Genomic DNA, 13665 nt, shown 5'->3' with positions numbered 1-13665 from the left:
TTAATAAATTAGGGAAAGTAAGTAAACTTGGGAAATGAGAAAGGGAAAATATAAATAAAATAATCCAAATAAGAAGAGAAGAAGAAGAAAATGAGATCAGCAAAATCCCCCAATAAAAAGTTAAAATTTGTCATTATACTACAAAGGTGAGAAATTGGCCGGAGAAAGTGGATAAAGTCTTCTCCTTTTTATCCAACCCCCGTAGATAGATTAACCCTTACCGGAGACATAAAAATCAACCGGAACTCCAAAAGAGAGAGAGAGAGTTAGTTGTATAGACAACAAAAAAAAAAAGAGAAGAAGAAGAAGGTTGGTTCGGTCCTCTCTCTCTCTCTCTCCCCGAGTATGGTGAGAGTACTACTAAGCAGTAATGGGGAGAGCAAGAGTCTTTAAAACCCTCTCTTTCTCTTTCTCTCTGTCGTCTCTCTCTCTTCTATTTCTTTTTCCTCTGTCAAAACACCATTTAAAACCCATCAGTTACGCCAATTTCTAAAGCGAGACAGGTTGGGAGAGAGAGTCTCTTTTTTTTTTCTTTTTTTTTTTTTAGCGAATCTGTGGTAACGAATGTTGAAGAGAAGCAACAAAAGGGTTGGGAGCACTAATGGCGGCTTAGGTGAGGGTGAAAGTCTTTTTAGAGAGATCATATCACTCACTTCTTTCTCTTTCTAGGGTGGCTCTGTAGAAACTAAGAAGAGACATAATTACGGCTACAAAACCCACCCGTTTTTCTCTTTTCTTCCTCAAGGTTCCACCCTGCCTATATATATTTTTCTTTAAGTTTTTAGTTGAATTTTGGGGTTTTTGGATTTGTGCAAATTCCTTTTTTGTAATCAATTTGTTGCCTTAAGCGAACCCTTTCAGCTTTCACCTCCCGAAATCATCGCCTTTGCATCTTCTCTTTCAGATTCTCTTCCGTTTCGTTTTCTTTTCATCCCTCTTCCCTAAAGTTTTAGTTTTTTTTTTGGGTGGGTGCATAAAAAGTTTGAACATTTTTCGTTGTTGTTGTTGTGTTTCTCTGTTGGGTTTGTGTTAATGGCGACAGTGGTGTAAATGGTCCATTAGTAGTTTGTGGTTGGGTGAAAGTAAAGAGAAGAAGTTTGTTAGTAGCCATATAGATTAAAGAGTGTTTTACTGCTCTGTTTTTGTCTCTCGACGCATTAAAAAATTAAAATAAAGTGATAAAATATGAGTTTTGTCGTCGGCGTCGGCGGGAGTGGGAGTGGTAGCGGCGGAGACGGTGGTGGTAGCCAACATCACGACGGCTCTGAAACTGATAGGAAGAAGAAACGTTACCATCGTCATACCGCTCAACAGATTCAACGCCTTGAATCGTACTATACAATCCCCTTTTTCCTCTTTTCTTCTTTTTTTTTGAGTAAAATTCTTGTTCTGTTTGTAATTGTTGAATCTCGAACTTGTAGGAGTTTCAAGGAGTGTCCTCATCCAGATGAGAAGCAGAGGAATCAACTTAGCAGAGAATTGGGTTTGGCTCCAAGACAAATCAAGTTCTGGTTTCAGAACAGAAGAACTCAGCTTAAGGTTTTGTCTCTCTCTCTCTCTCTATCTCCCTTTTGTTTGAAATGTAGTTCTGAATATCAAAAGAAAGGATTTTGATTTTGATTGTGGTATTGTTTTTATGTAGGCGCAACATGAGAGAGCAGATAATAGTGCACTAAAGGCAGAGAATGATAAGATTCGATGCGAAAACATAGCCATTAGAGAAGCACTTAAGCATGCTATATGCCCTAGCTGTGGAGGTCCTCCTGTTAGTGAAGATCCTTACTTTGATGAACAAAAGCTTCGGATTGAAAATGCACATCTTAGAGAAGAGGTTGGTATTGTTTTCTGCAGTTCTTATCCATATTAGATTGATTCAAAACATCAATTGACTGTAAAAATTTGATCTTTTGCACAGCTTGAAAGAATGTCTACCGTTGCTTCAAAGTACATGGGAAGACCTATATCCCAACTCTCCTCATTACATCCAATGCACATCTCACCGCTGGATTTGTCCATGACTAGTTTAACTGGTTGTGGACCTTGTGGTCATGGTCCTTCACTGGACTTTGATCTTCTTCCAGGAAGTTCTATGGCTCTTGGTCATAATAATCTGCATTCTCAGCCTAACTTGGCTATATCGGACATGGATAAGCCTCATATGACCGACATGGCTTTGACTGCAATGGAAGAATTGCTCAGGCTTCTTCACACAAATGAACCTCTGTGGACCAAAGCAGATGGCTGCAGAGACGTTCTCAATCTTGGAAGCTATGAGAACATGTTTCCAAGATCAAGCAACAGAGGGAAGAACCATAACTCTCGAGTCGAGGCATCTAGGTCTTCTGGAATTGTTTTCATGAATGCTATGGCACTTGTTGACATGTTCATGGATTGTGTAAGTAGCTGATACATTCCCAACATCATGTTTTTCGCCATTGGTTGCAGCATTTCTGATTAAGTTTCTCTGTTTTTGCAGGGCAAGTGGGCAGAACTCTTTCCCTCGATCATAGCAGCGTCTAAAACACTTGCAGTAATCTCTTCAGGAATGGGAGGTACCCATGAGGGTGCATTACACTTGGTAAAATTGATAGTAAATCTCCTTGATTTGTGATGCATCAAAAGGTATTCAGATTTCCTCGTATATAATAACTTTGTTTGGCTATATAGTTGTATGAAGAAATGGAAGTACTTTCGCCATTGGTAGCAACACGTGAAATCTGCGAGCTACGGTATTGTCAGCAGATTGAACAAGGAAGCTGGATCGTTGTAAATGTCTCATATGATCTTCCTCAGTTTGTTTCTCACTCTCAGTCCTATAGATTTCCATCTGGATGCTTGATTCAGGACATGCCCAATGGTTATTCCAAGGTGAACTGCCTTTCTTTTCTCTTCCCTCTGCCTATAAAATGATGTTTTCATGTTAGTATATCCCCAAACTGATGAAGTAAAACAGGTTACTTGGGTTGAACATATTGAAACCGAAGAAAAAGAACCAATTCATGAGCTATACAGAGAGATTATTCACCAAGGGATTGCTTTTGGAGCTGAACGATGGCTTACTACTCTCCAGAGAATGTGTGAAAGATTCGCGTCTCTATCGGTACCAGCATCTTCATCCCGTGATCTCGGTGGAGGTGAAAACGTTGAATAGACATAAGTTGCCATTGGTAATCGCATTTGTAAAACTCCATATAACAAATCTTTTGCAACTTTTTCAGTGATTCCATCGCCGGAAGGGAAAAGAAGCATGATGAGACTTGCTCAGAGAATGATAAGCAACTACTGTTTAAGTGTCAGCCGATCAAACAACACACGCTCAACCGTCGTTTCTGAATTGAACGAAGTTGGAATCCGTGTGACTGCTCATAAGAGCCCTGAACCAAATGGCACAGTCCTCTGTGCAGCCACCACCTTCTGGCTTTCCAATTCTCCTCAAAATGTCTTCAATTTCCTCAAAGATGAAAGAACCCGTCCTCAGGTAACAAACACACAACACAAAAGCTTCATAAGTAAAGAATCGTCCAAAGTGTTTAAATTGTTTCTTTGTTGTTGGTGGTATTAGTGGGATGTTCTTTCAAACGGTAACTCTGTGCAAGAAGTTGCTCACATCTCAAGCGGATCACATCCTGGAAACTGCATATCGGTTCTACGTGTAAGTCTCGTATTTTTTAATCTGAGTGATACAAAATTTTCAGCACAGTTTGTTAACTAGTGACGTTTGGTATTTGTAACATTAGGCATCCAATGCACCACATAGCAACAACATGCTAATTCTACAAGAAAGCTCAACAGACTCAGCAGGAGCACTTGTGATCTACAGTCCCGTGGATTTAGCAGCATTAAACATCGCAATGAGTGGTGAAGATCCTTCATACATCCCACTCTTGTCCTCAGGTTTCGCAATCTCACCAGATGGAAATGGCTCAACGTCCGAGCAAGGAGGAGTGGGAGGAGCGTCGACGAGCTCAGGACGGTCATCGTCAAGCGGTTCGTTGATAACAGTTGGGTTTCAGATAATGGTAAGCAACTTACCGTCGGCAAAACTGAATATGGAGTCAGTGGAAACGGTTAATAACCTCATAGGAACTACTGTGCACCAAATTAAAACCGCCTTGAACGGGCCTACAGCTTCAACAACAGCTTGACACCATTAAAGGCTCTTCCTCTTTCTTCTGGGTGTCTCTTTCTCTTCAATGATCAGAGAAGGGAATTAACTCTTCTTTGCCTTCAATGCCAGAGAGAGAGAGAGAGAGAGAGAGAGAGAAGCTCATTAACTCCAATTGTTCTGCTGCTTCTGTTGGTGCTGTTCTGTTCTTGGACAAACCTCATTAAAAACAACTTCTGTAAGAAAAAAAGAAAAAACAGCTGGATTCTTCTTCTCTCTTCTTTTGGTTTCTTTTTTTTATTGGTGGTGGTGGTTATGAGTTTTTTAGGGGTCTTTTTTTTTTCATTATTATTGTATTTTTTTCTTAGTTTTTTAATTTTTGCTAGAAACTGGAAGTCAAGAACGCACCATGCAACTTTGACTTGCTTTGTATGGTTCGGGCATTGACTTCTGTTGCAACCTTTTCTTAGTTGAAAGCATTAAACTTTTGGTCATCTCTTCTCCTATATTAATACATGTATGGTCTCTGTCTCTGGCTCTGCTTAAGTAAGTTAAGCCCCATTTGCTCATCTAAATGTTGTTGTTACTTATGGGTGGGAGAGAGATAGAGAGGTTAGGTGATGAAATCTGACAAAGTTGAAGACTTTTTTGAAAGTTAGAAAGAAGAAACAGCAAAGATTGATAAATGCGATCTTCTTTTGGTTGGTTGGCTTTAAAAGGAAATTGTTATATATCGTACGGACCATAAAAACAACACCCCATCCTCATAACTCTCCCTCTCTCTCTCTCTCTCTCTTGCGAATTGGATCCAAATCTAATAAAACACTTTTTATGTTCAAAACTTATGGTGAAGAATCATGTCACGTCCCAAAACCTCCTCCTCCTCCTTTGGCCCCAAAACATATACATCGAACGTGTTATTACGTGCGTGCGGCTTTTACTTGTTTTTCTTTATTTATTATCATTTGTCAAATACGTCAAAAACTATTATTTTTTTCATAAGTTTAATGGTTTCACACTTTTGATTTGGTTTTTCTTTTTTGTTTTAATCTTGGAAAATTCTCGTTATCTATATATAAAACTCAAAGAGCGTGCGTTTTCTTATTTTTGTTTTATAATTGGCTTTCTCTATATATATATATATATATGGTATTATGGTTGATCCATGTATAGATTCGTAATAATGTATCGATCAATATATAGTAAAAGTGTAATTTCTATCTAAATTAGGTCCATGCCATGATGCCTGAAATAAAGGAGTACTTCACGTTACCACCACTCTACTAGACATCTCTTCTTTTTGAGTAGTTTCAAAACAATACTATATATTAAAAAAAAAACAGATAATTATGGTATCTCTTGTGAATTACTGAAAAATAATGGCTAAACTGTTAATTAGATCGATAGTTATGGGGGACTTAAGGCTACTACATATGTCATGAACTCATGATGGCAAAACTAGTCATAAACGACTTATAACATTTGAAATAGATATATATTAAAAAGAGTAAAATATATTTCTTAGAGGTGTAATTTTTTGCAAATTTATTGAGTTTTTTTCCTATTTTCTATAAGTTTAATGAAGAATTAGAAGATCATTTAACTCATATAAAATGAAATTTGTTGTTAAAAAAAAAAATTGAAAAAAGTATAGGGCAGAAAGTTATAACGGGCTTATATATAGGCCCATAATATTTGTTCATCGTAAACTCAATGGGAAAAGAGAGACGCAAAAACCACAAGTCACACACTCCATCTACAGACGATTTTGCTGGAGAGAAAAAGATTACCAATTTCACCCTTCTTCGATCGTCATCTTCGTCTCCACCCCTGGAAAACGTGGGAACCCTAATCTTCTGTGAAATTCTTACTGTTCATAGTAGCAGACCAAGAATTTATATTTACGGGATTGAAGCAAGGTAGAATCGAAGACGATGGCAGGGAGAGAAGTTCGAGAATACACAAATCTGTCTGACCCTAAAGGTGAGACATTTGACTGAATATGGTTTCATTGTAGGTTTCTCGAGAAACCCTTTTGAGCTCTGTTTGTATTTTGGGGGTCTTTGTTGCAGATAAGAAATCAGGGAAGGGTAAGATTGATGATGAAGATGTCACTTTCCAACGGATGGTTGCAAAGGTTAGTGCGTCGCCCTCTCCTCTGTTACTTTCCAAACCTTATTTTTGCACAAATTTTAGTGTGAGGGCTTATCTCGCCATAGAAACTGAGTTCAATTGGTCTTTGTTGCAGTATACTTTAGAGTGATTTGATGAGTGTCGTTTGTATGCTTAATGTCATCAATTCGATTAAGCTCTTGTTTCTTCGTTTCCCTAGGATTGAGTCAGTATGTGGTTTTTATTGATTGTTTTGGTATAGCTGCTAGTGAAGTGGAATAGATAGATATCTTTGTTAGCATTATTGGATATAGATGTCTTGTGAAGTAATTCTTATGTTCGATTCTATTTCGGGACGCGACTTTTCTGATAACATGCCCCGGCAGGGATAACGGCCCCGCCACATTTTCTGGTTGTTGCATTCAGATGCAAGAGGTTGCTGGTGAACGTGGAGGATATCTTCATGGACGAGGCGGTACCAATCTCTCTCATTTTTTCTCATCCTTTATAGTTGTTTCATGGCCATAATTCTTGAGTTTCTTGTAGCTTTAGACAGCGACGATTTACTTTATCTGAAAGAACAGATGGAAGCAGAGGAGGATGCTGAACGCCTTCTGAGACGAACTGAAAAACGGGCTTTTGCTGCCTTTAAAATATCCTTTCGATCACTATGCCACCAGGCGTAACTTATTGCTAAATGCCTGCCAAAACGTTTTTATTTTTATTTTTCTTGACCATATATCACAAAGCTGCAACTCAAGCTGATTCATCTCCAGCATCTGTTCCCTTGCCCCTTCGTGTTGAGCCCAAACCAAAGAGTGGTATCAGGTGGCAAATCCCTCCCTTTCTACCTTATTTACACCATAAAATGGATTTTCACTCAGCAACCAACTTTCCTGGTTTCCAATGTGTAGGCAGCAAGATTTGCTGAAGAAAGTTGTCGAGGTTAAACCTAAACGTCCAAAAGTCTCGACACCATCAAGCCCAAGCTTATCTCCCCCTGTTAGAAGTGATAGAGGTCCAACAGATGCAAAAGTTCAGGGAGATAGGCAGAAAGAAGAAGCCAAGACAGTGTTAAAGAAACCGGTCAGACCTGATGAGCAACCTGGCACAGACAGAAATGATAGTAATGCAACGGAAATCAATGGGCAAGGTCAAAATGCTTTGAAAGGCTTGTTGGGATTAGCGTATGAGAGTTCAGATGAAGAAGAATGAGAGGATCGATGGAGACTGAATAGGGTTATATCTTCTTTTAGTCTTCTCGTGTTTTGTCGTCTTTAATATTTATGTCGAAAGCTTACAAGAGTTTAGCTTTAGGATTCAATACAGTTTTTGCCATCTAGCCCTGCACTTGTTGTAATTGTGAAAACCAAATGGGTTTGTTAGAGTTTAAAGGCTTTTGAAGCAAAGAATCTAATGAAGATGATTTCTAAAAGCATACTAGTTGTTAGGTGTTATTGGGTTTTACTATTGTTTAAATTTATAGAGTACTTGGATCTCAGCAACTTAGGAGTTTAACACTATTTATAGTATTATTCGAGTTTTTGAGTTACAAAAAATCACTTGGTTATACAGGGAATATACATCAATACAGAGTTGGAGATTGTTTGTTCAATATTGATTCCGAGGATCATTGTCCCGTCTGTTCAGTTGGATTTTGAAGCCATTTACTAGACGAGCTGAAGGGAAGAAGGAGATGCGATCTTCCTTAAGTTGTGTCCACCTAGAAGATGGAACAAGAATGAATCAAATTTGTATTTAGACAAATCAAACCCCATAAACAGAACAGGTACTGACCTGTATGTGGTGATGAAATAATGCAGAAAGAACGCGATTTGAAGGCGAGCCAGTTCAGCTCCTGGACAAAACCTAGTTCCTCCACCAAAAGGGCTATAGAAGGGGCTTGTTCTCCAGTTCCTCTTTTGCTACATTCACATCAATATATGTTAACTTCCAGAATAAGACAAACAAGGTTTAAGAAATAATGCTTCAGTGTCAAAGAAAAAGTAATACCTGAGTTTCAGGGTCAAGCCATCGCCATGGATTGAAGGAGAGACTTTCCTTGTAATAGCTCTCGTCTAAGTGTACTGCCGACAGAAATGGAACCACGAAGCATCCCTTGGGAATAACATAATCTGCATAGGAGCCAGAAAGAGTTAATTTTTAAACCATATCTGCCTGCATATATCAATAATTAAAGATGCTATCACGTACCTTGGTATGACACATCTTCTTTGGCCTCTCTCATTAGCCAGATTGCAATTCCCCCAAGCCTGAGTGTTTCATCTATTACCTGTTGAGAAATCATGAAAATTTTTGGTGACGGTTATTACCATCTGATATAAGAAGCAGACCAGCTTCTTGGTCATCTTGATTTACTTACACATTGAGTGAAGTCCATTGTCTTGTAATCTTGCCATGTTAGCATTCCACCCGCGAGCCTATCATGTTCCTCCTGCACATTTTGCAGATTGTTTCAGAAGGTAAACATAACTGAGAACCAAAAGGAACTAACATGTTATCATTGAAGAAGAGGCTTTATATGTACCAGAATTTGGGTCATGGCCTTGGGACAATGAGTGAGGAAGTAAACCGCAAACAGCATTGTTTTCGAGGTTGTTTCATTTCCGGCAAACAGAAGATTGATGATGAAATCTGCCATGGATTCGTTTGGTAAGCATTCTTCTTCAAGCAATCTTCCAAGTACACCATTACCACCAGTATCTGATGCTGCTTTGTTCTCCAACCGCTTCTCTATTGTCCTGTTTATCTTTCTTATGATCTCCTTTCTTGCCTGGACAAGCAACAAAAAAATCTCAGCTAAGAAGCTCTAAAGCCACAAATCAACTATTGACTTAGATGTTTGGAGTTTCATTTTGGTTTGTTTGAAACTTACCTTCATTGCTTTGTGGTATGTGAAACCAGGAAAGTCGATAGGAACAGAGAGACATCCATCAACAAAATCAGAAAAAAGCTGAGACATTTCATTGACTTCTGATTCGCTGGACACACCGAGCAGTTGGTTAACCATAAGATGAATCGCAACCTGAAACACAACCTAACAAATATCAGAAACCAAGAAATGTCTTAAAGGTTTCTTCTTCTATTAACCTTTCATATTCAGTCACTTGCCTTTCTGCAGATATCTTGAAGAAGCACGACTTCACCGTCCTTGAAATTACTCAATGTCTGCAGCATCACTGCAGGTATATCCTCAAGAAAATGAGTCTTGAGCTGGTCATGACGCATCATGCTCGATGCAATTGAGTGAAGCCGTCTCTGCTGATCACCATGCACCGTGATCACTCCATCTTTCCCGACCAAATCCCTGAAAGACTTTGGATAACTCGACTGAAACAGCTTGCCTTCGTTCTGCATTATGAACCGGTTAAACGCCGGGTCTGCTGAAACCACTGCCCATTTCCCGAACAAACTGCATGAAAATATCCGCCCATACCTGACTCAAGGGAAAAAACTACAGTCAGACCTCACGAGTGCTAGTCTAAAAACAGAGCAACAAAACAGAGCATAGTATTCATGTAAATTTTTTAGAATTTTGGTTCCAGTAAAGATCAACAAGAAGATGATATTCGGTTTCCGGGGAAAAGAAACGAACTTTTTGACTTGTTGTTCAACGAAGCTGGAAGGATGTGAACCAGAGACGGCGTTGAGCCAAGCCAAGGTGTCTCCGATCAAAGGCCATCCTCTGCTTCCCGGAGGTAGTGTCTGAGGCTGTCTTCTCTTTCTTCTCGCTATCCCCGCAAGGACGAAGATGATAATGCAGGCAAGAAATGTGGTTGATGAAGCAGCAGAGAGAAGCCAATAGGATTCTCCTGAAAATTCCGCCATTAAAATTAAAACCCCTGGTTGTTCTATCTCGGTGTGTGTGGAGAGTTCGTGGAGAGTTTAAAACCATTGCTTTGAGGCAGGGAATGCAGAACAAGTAAGCAGCGACTGAGAAAGAGAAAAAAAATTGAAAAATAAACTAAAAGGAGGTGATAATGTTAAGCATTATAATAAAATAAAATAAAAAGAGAGAGTCGTCGTCGTAGTTGTAGTGTTGCGAGGTAACTTTGACCTCAAGTAGCCTTTTTGGTTAACGTGACGGTGAAGGAATGAATCATGAGGGTAAAGGTCAAAACTTTATGGAGCCACTAAAACGAGTCAAAAAGTATGGTTTGAAACCTAATGGCTAATAATGCTTATGATAGGGCTCGATATCACATAAGTGCCACGACGAGACTTCGTGAGCCGCATCAAAGAAAGACCACGCGTTTTAGAAGCATATACGATTGGTCTTGGAGTTTTTAATTACATATTGAAGGAAAACAAAAACATTAAAAAGTTTTACATGTTTTTTATTTTGCCTTGACTTAGAGACAAAAAAAAATAGTTTTTTTTAGCACAGAAAATATTGCGTAGTATGCGTGTGAAGGAAATGTAAGAAATGATTATTCAAACACACAAATTGATTGGGCATCAAGGAGCCAGTAGGAAGCCAGCTAAGACAATCTTGGCCTCTAGGGTAAAGAAGCCTCCGATAGACTCGGAGACTCCTCCTGACTTGTTGCTTAATCATACTGTTACACTACACGCTTCACTGTTTACACTTCACACACCAATGCTCTCTATTACTATTGTTTTTTTATATTAGCATAGTTTTTTTTTTTTTTTTTGTGCTAAATATTAGCATAGTTTTAAAGTTGAAGTTATCCTTTATTAAATTTGAGACTCATAGAATTACGTGCCGATCTATTGAACCCCATGATCAAGTACGACTATATATCTGCCCATTATAACATTGCTAGTGAGTAGTGAAAAATTAGATTTGTAATTAGTTAATTACTGAAAAACCAGATCTAAATCAATTGGGTTCATGTTAGTCAGTATTTTTTTAATAATTTTTTTGGTTTAAATAATAGATATATAAAATCGTCAGTATGTTTGTAAGCAAGATTGTTGTGTTTTCTACAAATATGTAATCTGCAATTTCGTACAATATTGTAGGAACTGTTTTCTTCAATGATATTCATATCCAGTAAATGTATTCTTGGTTCTTAGCAATGATGAATCTTTTGCTGTTAAGTTTCAGAAGACTTATGATTCAAACTCGAACTGTCATCTCAAGTCCAATTGGAGGATGTTCCCTTTTATGTAAGTGTGAAATCTTGGTAAAGTGGAGACAATTACTAAGTTTTTTTTAAATGTAACCAAAGGTTTATATGAAATAAAACACGTAACTATTGTATGTTTGTTTTAAAAAAAATTAGTGAAGTGTTTACGACTACTTTATACCAAAAGCATAAGTTAATAAACTGCTTAATCTTTTTGGGTTAAATTGAAAATCTATAAATCTTGGGGTGGATATAAGAAAACGTTAAATTATTTGACACTTGTTTTCAACTCCAAAACTATGCTGTATTTCACTTTGGTGCCCCCTCGACGTTGAGGGTCTGTTTGTTTGGTGCCCCCTCGACGTTGAGGGTCTGTTTGGTTCGTCTCCTATAGAAGCGTCCGAGAGAATCCATTAGGCTTAGGCCGCGCGTGTGGGAGTTGGGACAATGGATACGGTGGAGGAGATACGACGGATGAGTGGTTACGGCGGAGATGTGATAGTAGTCGGTGGGTTTCCGGCGTCGGAGTCGGAATCGGAATCTGAATCCGATTTGGCGGCGGGGGAGATAATGGTTATATGGGCTATTCAGGGGCCAACTTCTTTTGCTCCAAACGCCCTAGTTGCTCAGTCTTCTCTTGAGCTGCGTCTCGACGCTTGTGGCCACTCACTCTCTATTCTCCAGTCTCCTTGTTCAATGGTAACTCCTTTGGCTTCTCTGTGTCACTCAAATTTCACTGATTTCTCATTTTGTTGCAATCAAGTTTGCGTCTTTTGAACCCTTATTGAGCCCTTTCGATGTATTGAAACGATGGGTTTAGAGAAGATTAACGAGTTTGTGAAAATGTGTCTTTGACTCTTTGTGGCTACCAATCAAACTTACATTGCGATGTTTTTAGCACATGTTAGGTGATGCATTGGACTTTTATTAAAGTGATGAGATTGATTCTTCTTGCTTTTGATTATGAAGCGTGTTAGAACTATCTGATGGCTGTTTGTTGTGTGAACTGTGAAGAACACGCCTGGAGTAACCGGGTCAGTGATGTGGGATAGTGGAGTGGTGCTAGGGAAGTTCTTAGAACACTCTGTTGACTCTAAGGTTCTTTCTCTTGATGGCAAGAAAATAGTCGAGTTGGGTTCTGGTTGTGGCTTAGTTGGGTGAGCAAAACCCGCAAATCTTTCTCCTCTGTGGATTACTATTAATAACGTGTGAAACATTTAGTTACTTTCTTCTTTCAGCTGTATTGCAGCACTCTTGGGAGGCAATGTTGTCCTCACTGATCTTCCAGATAGATTGAGGCTACTCAACAAGAACGTCCAAACCAATTTGCACCGTGGGAACACGCGGGGATCTGCTATTGTGCAGGAACTTGTTTGGGGAGATGACCCAGATCCAGATTTGATTGAACCATTTCCTGATTACGGTACCCATCTCTGTTTCATCTCATCCCCTTTTGTACATACCATTTCCAACACCTCTTTCTTTGCTGTGCACTTTGTAGTATTAGGCTCAGATGTTATATACAGTGAAGAAGCTGTTCACCATTTGGTAAAAACACTTCTGCAACTTTGCGGCCATCAAACTACAATCTTCCTATCAGGAGAATTACGGAATGGTGAAGCATTCATTCTCTCATATTTGCTTTTAATCACATTATATGACAAGAATACCATGTCTAATCTTGCTTACTCCATTTTTCTTGTTTTTGTCAGATGCTGTTCTTGAATATTTCTTAGAATCCGCGCTGAAATATTTCGCGATTGGGCGTGTGGAACAGACACAATGGCATCCGGATTATCGCAGCCGTAGAGTCGTGCTTTATGTTCTTGAGAAGAAGTCGAAGAGATGCCTCACTGATGAGTCTTCGCTTAATCAATCTTGTTAGCCATTTAGGTTTGTTTGTTAAAGTTTTTATGGTAGATAATGTCAAAAGAAGACACTTGGAAATTGAATAAAATATATTCAACAAAATACTAAGAACATCACTTAAAACAGTGTTTGCAACGGAGTTTTTTAATAAACATGGGAAAGGACAATCACAAATTTAAAAAGTTTAAACGAATACAAGTAAATCGAAGATCTAACACATTAAGCTTAAATTATATGTATACTATACAAGATTAAGTAAATCTCATAAAACCATGTGAGTCCAGAACCAGAACAACAAAGACTATTGGTTTGGTGAACTGGGACCTTTGGTCAATTGATTATCTGGTCGGATCCTTCCTTACATATACAACTAACAACGTTATGCTGATAGGGTTTGAGATGTTAAAAAACGATATGTTTACTCTTTTTAGGGGGGGGGGGGGGGGGGGGTTAAAAATGGATTTT

At 38.7% G+C, this 13665-nt stretch overlaps 4 protein-coding genes across 7 annotated transcripts; 3 read left to right on the top strand and 1 right to left on the bottom strand.

Moving 5' to 3' along the window:
* Nucleotides 1–204: 204 nt before the first annotated feature.
* Nucleotides 205–4383, top strand: LOC17895460 (homeobox-leucine zipper protein HDG11). Its single transcript, XM_006301035.2, has 10 exons — nucleotides 205–1331; nucleotides 1422–1539; nucleotides 1643–1831; nucleotides 1916–2395; nucleotides 2477–2578; nucleotides 2668–2868; nucleotides 2954–3134; nucleotides 3219–3478; nucleotides 3563–3652; nucleotides 3738–4383. The coding sequence occupies exons 1-10, from the start codon at nucleotides 1186–1188 to the stop codon at nucleotides 4143–4145; spliced, it is 2175 nt and encodes a 724-aa protein (XP_006301097.1). The 5' UTR covers nucleotides 205–1185; the 3' UTR covers nucleotides 4146–4383.
* Nucleotides 4384–5834: 1451 nt separating this feature from the next.
* Nucleotides 5835–7652, top strand: LOC17896241. 4 transcript variants are annotated; one of them, XM_023788280.1, is made up of 6 exons: nucleotides 5835–6088; nucleotides 6178–6242; nucleotides 6604–6692; nucleotides 6770–6870; nucleotides 6963–7045; nucleotides 7132–7652. In XM_023788280.1, the coding sequence occupies exons 2-6, from the start codon at nucleotides 6205–6207 to the stop codon at nucleotides 7430–7432; spliced, it is 612 nt and encodes a 203-aa protein (XP_023644048.1). In that variant the 5' UTR covers nucleotides 5835–6088; nucleotides 6178–6204; the 3' UTR covers nucleotides 7433–7652. The 4 variants fall into 4 exon arrangements, with proteins under 4 accessions (XP_023644048.1, XP_023644047.1, XP_006302810.1 ...); XM_023788279.1 differs by having other exon boundaries at nucleotides 5836–6088; nucleotides 6644–6692; XM_006302748.2 differs by having other exon boundaries at nucleotides 5837–6088; nucleotides 6644–6692; nucleotides 6764–6870.
* A 71-nt stretch (nucleotides 7653–7723) lies between these two features.
* Nucleotides 7724–10066, bottom strand: LOC17895656 (abietadienol/abietadienal oxidase). Its single transcript, XM_006301781.2, has 9 exons — nucleotides 9834–10066; nucleotides 9350–9674; nucleotides 9114–9263; nucleotides 8766–9011; nucleotides 8601–8672; nucleotides 8432–8510; nucleotides 8231–8352; nucleotides 8015–8142; nucleotides 7724–7940 (listed from the first exon to the last, which is right to left on the bottom strand). The coding sequence occupies exons 1-9, from the start codon at nucleotides 10064–10066 to the stop codon at nucleotides 7829–7831; spliced, it is 1467 nt and encodes a 488-aa protein (XP_006301843.1). The 3' UTR covers nucleotides 7724–7828.
* Nucleotides 10067–11656: 1590 nt separating this feature from the next.
* Nucleotides 11657–13302, top strand: LOC17896465 (EEF1A lysine methyltransferase 3). Its single transcript, XM_023787901.1, has 5 exons — nucleotides 11657–12030; nucleotides 12346–12488; nucleotides 12570–12754; nucleotides 12833–12946; nucleotides 13044–13302. The coding sequence occupies exons 1-5, from the start codon at nucleotides 11779–11781 to the stop codon at nucleotides 13214–13216; spliced, it is 867 nt and encodes a 288-aa protein (XP_023643669.1). The 5' UTR covers nucleotides 11657–11778; the 3' UTR covers nucleotides 13217–13302.
* Nucleotides 13303–13665: the final 363 nt, after the last annotated feature.

The sequence above is a fragment of the Capsella rubella genome, unplaced genomic scaffold (assembly GCF_000375325.1).
Source record: "Capsella rubella cultivar Monte Gargano unplaced genomic scaffold, Caprub1_0 scaffold_2, whole genome shotgun sequence".
Classification (NCBI taxonomy): domain Eukaryota; kingdom Viridiplantae; phylum Streptophyta; class Magnoliopsida; order Brassicales; family Brassicaceae; genus Capsella; species Capsella rubella.
This window is presented reverse-complemented; position numbering and strand designations above follow the sequence as displayed.

Coding starts and splice junctions, on each gene's coding strand:
- LOC17895460 (XM_006301035.2), top strand. CDS start 1,186: ATGAGTTTTGTCGTCGGCGTCGGCGGGAGTGGGAGTGGTAGCGGCGGA. Junction 2,869..2,953: donor TGCCCAATGGTTATTCCAAG/GTGAACTGCCTT, acceptor GAAGTAAAACAG/GTTACTTGGGTTGAACATAT. Junction 3,479..3,562: donor ATGAAAGAACCCGTCCTCAG/GTAACAAACACA, acceptor TGGTGGTATTAG/TGGGATGTTCTTTCAAACGG.
- LOC17896241 (XM_006302748.2), top strand. CDS start 6,040: ATGGCAGGGAGAGAAGTTCGAGAATACACAAATCTGTCTGACCCTAAA. Junction 6,243..6,643: donor TCCAACGGATGGTTGCAAAG/GTTAGTGCGTCG, acceptor TGTTGCATTCAG/ATGCAAGAGGTTGCTGGTGA. Junction 7,046..7,131: donor AAACCAAAGAGTGGTATCAG/GTGGCAAATCCC, acceptor TCCAATGTGTAG/GCAGCAAGATTTGCTGAAGA.
- LOC17895656 (XM_006301781.2), bottom strand. CDS start 10,066: ATGGCGGAATTTTCAGGAGAATCCTATTGGCTTCTCTCTGCTGCTTCA. Junction 9,675..9,833: donor GTTGAACAACAAGTCAAAAA/GTTCGTTTCTTT, acceptor CCCTTGAGTCAG/GTATGGGCGGATATTTTCAT. Junction 9,012..9,113: donor CATACCACAAAGCAATGAAG/GTAAGTTTCAAA, acceptor TTGCTTGTCCAG/GCAAGAAAGGAGATCATAAG.
- LOC17896465 (XM_023787901.1), top strand. CDS start 11,779: ATGGATACGGTGGAGGAGATACGACGGATGAGTGGTTACGGCGGAGAT. Junction 12,489..12,569: donor TCTGGTTGTGGCTTAGTTGG/GTGAGCAAAACC, acceptor TTCTTCTTTCAG/CTGTATTGCAGCACTCTTGG. Junction 12,947..13,043: donor ATCAGGAGAATTACGGAATG/GTGAAGCATTCA, acceptor TGTTTTTGTCAG/ATGCTGTTCTTGAATATTTC.